Source organism: Helianthus annuus, chromosome 14, assembly GCF_002127325.2.
Source record: "Helianthus annuus cultivar XRQ/B chromosome 14, HanXRQr2.0-SUNRISE, whole genome shotgun sequence".
In the NCBI taxonomy this organism is placed as follows: domain Eukaryota; kingdom Viridiplantae; phylum Streptophyta; class Magnoliopsida; order Asterales; family Asteraceae; genus Helianthus; species Helianthus annuus.
The window spans coordinates 64,806,748-64,808,959 of NC_035446.2; the positions used below are offsets into that span (position 1 = coordinate 64,806,748).

Genomic DNA, 2,212 nt, shown 5'->3' on the forward strand with positions numbered 1-2,212 from the left:
AGGTGCCACAGATTATAATGTTAAGCTTTTAATTTTGGTAAGTAAAATATATACGAAAGTCATTTATGTCTTAAAATATAAGTTTTTAGAAAAGATGTTAGATACAACACAGGCTTTTTAGTATAATATAGTATAATTGTTGATTAAATAATTTGTTAAAACTTTCCTTTTCTTGAAATATTGCATTATAATGAAATACTAAATTATATAATACATCAATGTTTCGTAAATGTGAAAACACAGTGGATTCAAATATTATAGTCAATTAAATCTTTTAATTAATTAAATGACAACAGGAATATAAATATTTTAATTAATTAAATGACAATAGGAATATTGTTTAAATATGAATATTGTTTAAATGACAATAGCTATATTAATTTACATAGAAGTATTCCCAAATATAATTATTATATGATGCTAAATAATATGCCTAAAAATTAAAATAATCTAATTAAACATCTTCCATGATAGTATTGCACAAAAAAATGTTGTTAACTTTAATAATGTTACTCACGTATAACGATGAGAATAACAGTAACATAAACGACAATAATAAATATTATAAAATAAACCATATTATTCCAAATATTATTGTATTCAAAACCATACCAAAACACCATAAAAACCGTAATAACCAACGATGTGGAAAAGAAAATAGTAACCAATTGTCTTAAAAACCAAACCAAAACACACAAATATGAGGACACACGCTAGTTCTCCATCTTTGGAATGATAAGTTTGAGAGAGTCAGAATCTTGCACTTCATGGTTTTCATCAATGTCAGTGTCGATGAAAATTCTACTAATATAAAATGAGGTTGACAAACCACGTTTTCCTATATTAATAAAAAAACAATCAACATATATTATTAATTTTTTCGATAAACAATGAAACGAATCATATGAAAGTGTTATATCAAAAAATAATATAAAATAGGTAATTAAAAATTGTACCTTTGTAACGATTCACAACACCGAAGTGAACAACCATCACGACATACTTCTCTCAATTTTCAGCGTTGAAGTAGGCATGCATCCGAATTGCAAATTCATCCCACAGTGTACCAATAATCTGCTGGTTCCTAAATATGGAACAAATGAAAGTACATGTAAAATACATATCATTTATACAATATATCGAAATAAATAAATGACTAAGCAAAGAATTCACTCAAGATCTTTATGCTTAACATTCAATCTCTTCCCTTTCGTCCCATCCTTTTTAGTGATGTCCTCTAGATTGAAACAAACCTCAATATATCCTATAAAGTCTATAAATAAAAATAGGTGTCAATTATGAATAATAATAAAACAAAAAGAAATATCACGAATTGCTTAAAACATGCTGAATTATATGACATACCAACAGTGGTATTAACTTCAATTCGATTTTGGACAATGTCCTTGAAATTCACAAAACTGAAGTTATACTTAGGCCCGTTCCAATCTTGACTTTTTTTTAATCTGGGTGAAAAATCTGAAAGTTAACTTCTGATTATTTTTGGTGTAGTTGTAGGTTGTATTGTTGGGTGCAAGTGATGGTCTGGTTATCAGAAGACATTCATCCAGCTTGAAGAAGTGGTCCTTAAGCCTTGGAAAAATCCTATGCATACAGCTAGCCTGAATCTGGTGACCCTACAAAATATCAATAAAAATTAAGTTATTAAATAAAAAAAATTAAAGAGATGAAGACCCATACTGAATACTTAATACATAATATAATAACAGTATAGTAAAACTTGATAAATCATACCTCTTCATCCATACATATCATGTCGACACGATAAGTTTCAGTCGGACGGCCGTGCATCATTTTCCTCCAAAGGGAAATGATCTTCAACTTGAGCGTGTAGTTGTTTGACAAAGGATTGAGATTGTTCAACATGGTTATGTTTTGAGGTTCCATATTGAAAACTAATATTTCAATAGGTTTAAGAAATCTAAACCGTGTTTGAAGATGAGGTTTTGGAACATGTATATATAATAAAAAGTTGGGGAGTTATTTTAAGTAGTTATACAAACTAAAATAGGAGAAAGTTAACTTTTTAAAGTTACACAAAATAAAATTTTGAGAATGGTACAGATTTGATTACCAAAATTAAAAATCCGAATTTGTTAAAGATGATTGGAAATTTAAATTTAATTTTAAAGAAATAATAAAACGTATGACAATAGTACAAAGATGTTATATTTGAATTTTGAATCCCTTA

General features: G+C 27.4%; 1 protein-coding gene across 1 annotated transcript; it reads right to left on the bottom strand.

Annotated features, from left to right (window-relative positions):
• Positions 1 to 1,431: 1,431 nt before the first annotated feature.
• LOC118486320 lies at positions 1,432 to 2,008 on the bottom strand. The gene is made up of 2 exons (XM_035982680.1): positions 1,756 to 2,008; positions 1,432 to 1,637 (listed from the first exon to the last, which is right to left on the bottom strand). The coding sequence occupies exons 1-2, from the start codon at positions 1,906 to 1,908 to the stop codon at positions 1,434 to 1,436; spliced, it is 357 nt and encodes a 118-aa protein (XP_035838573.1). The 5' UTR covers positions 1,909 to 2,008; the 3' UTR covers positions 1,432 to 1,433.
• Positions 2,009 to 2,212: the final 204 nt, after the last annotated feature.

Coding starts and splice junctions, on each gene's coding strand:
- LOC118486320 (XM_035982680.1), bottom strand. CDS start 1,908: ATGGAACCTCAAAACATAACCATGTTGAACAATCTCAATCCTTTGTCA. Junction 1,638..1,755: donor TGATATGTATGGATGAAGAG/GTATGATTTATC, acceptor GATATTTTGTAG/GGTCACCAGATTCAGGCTAG.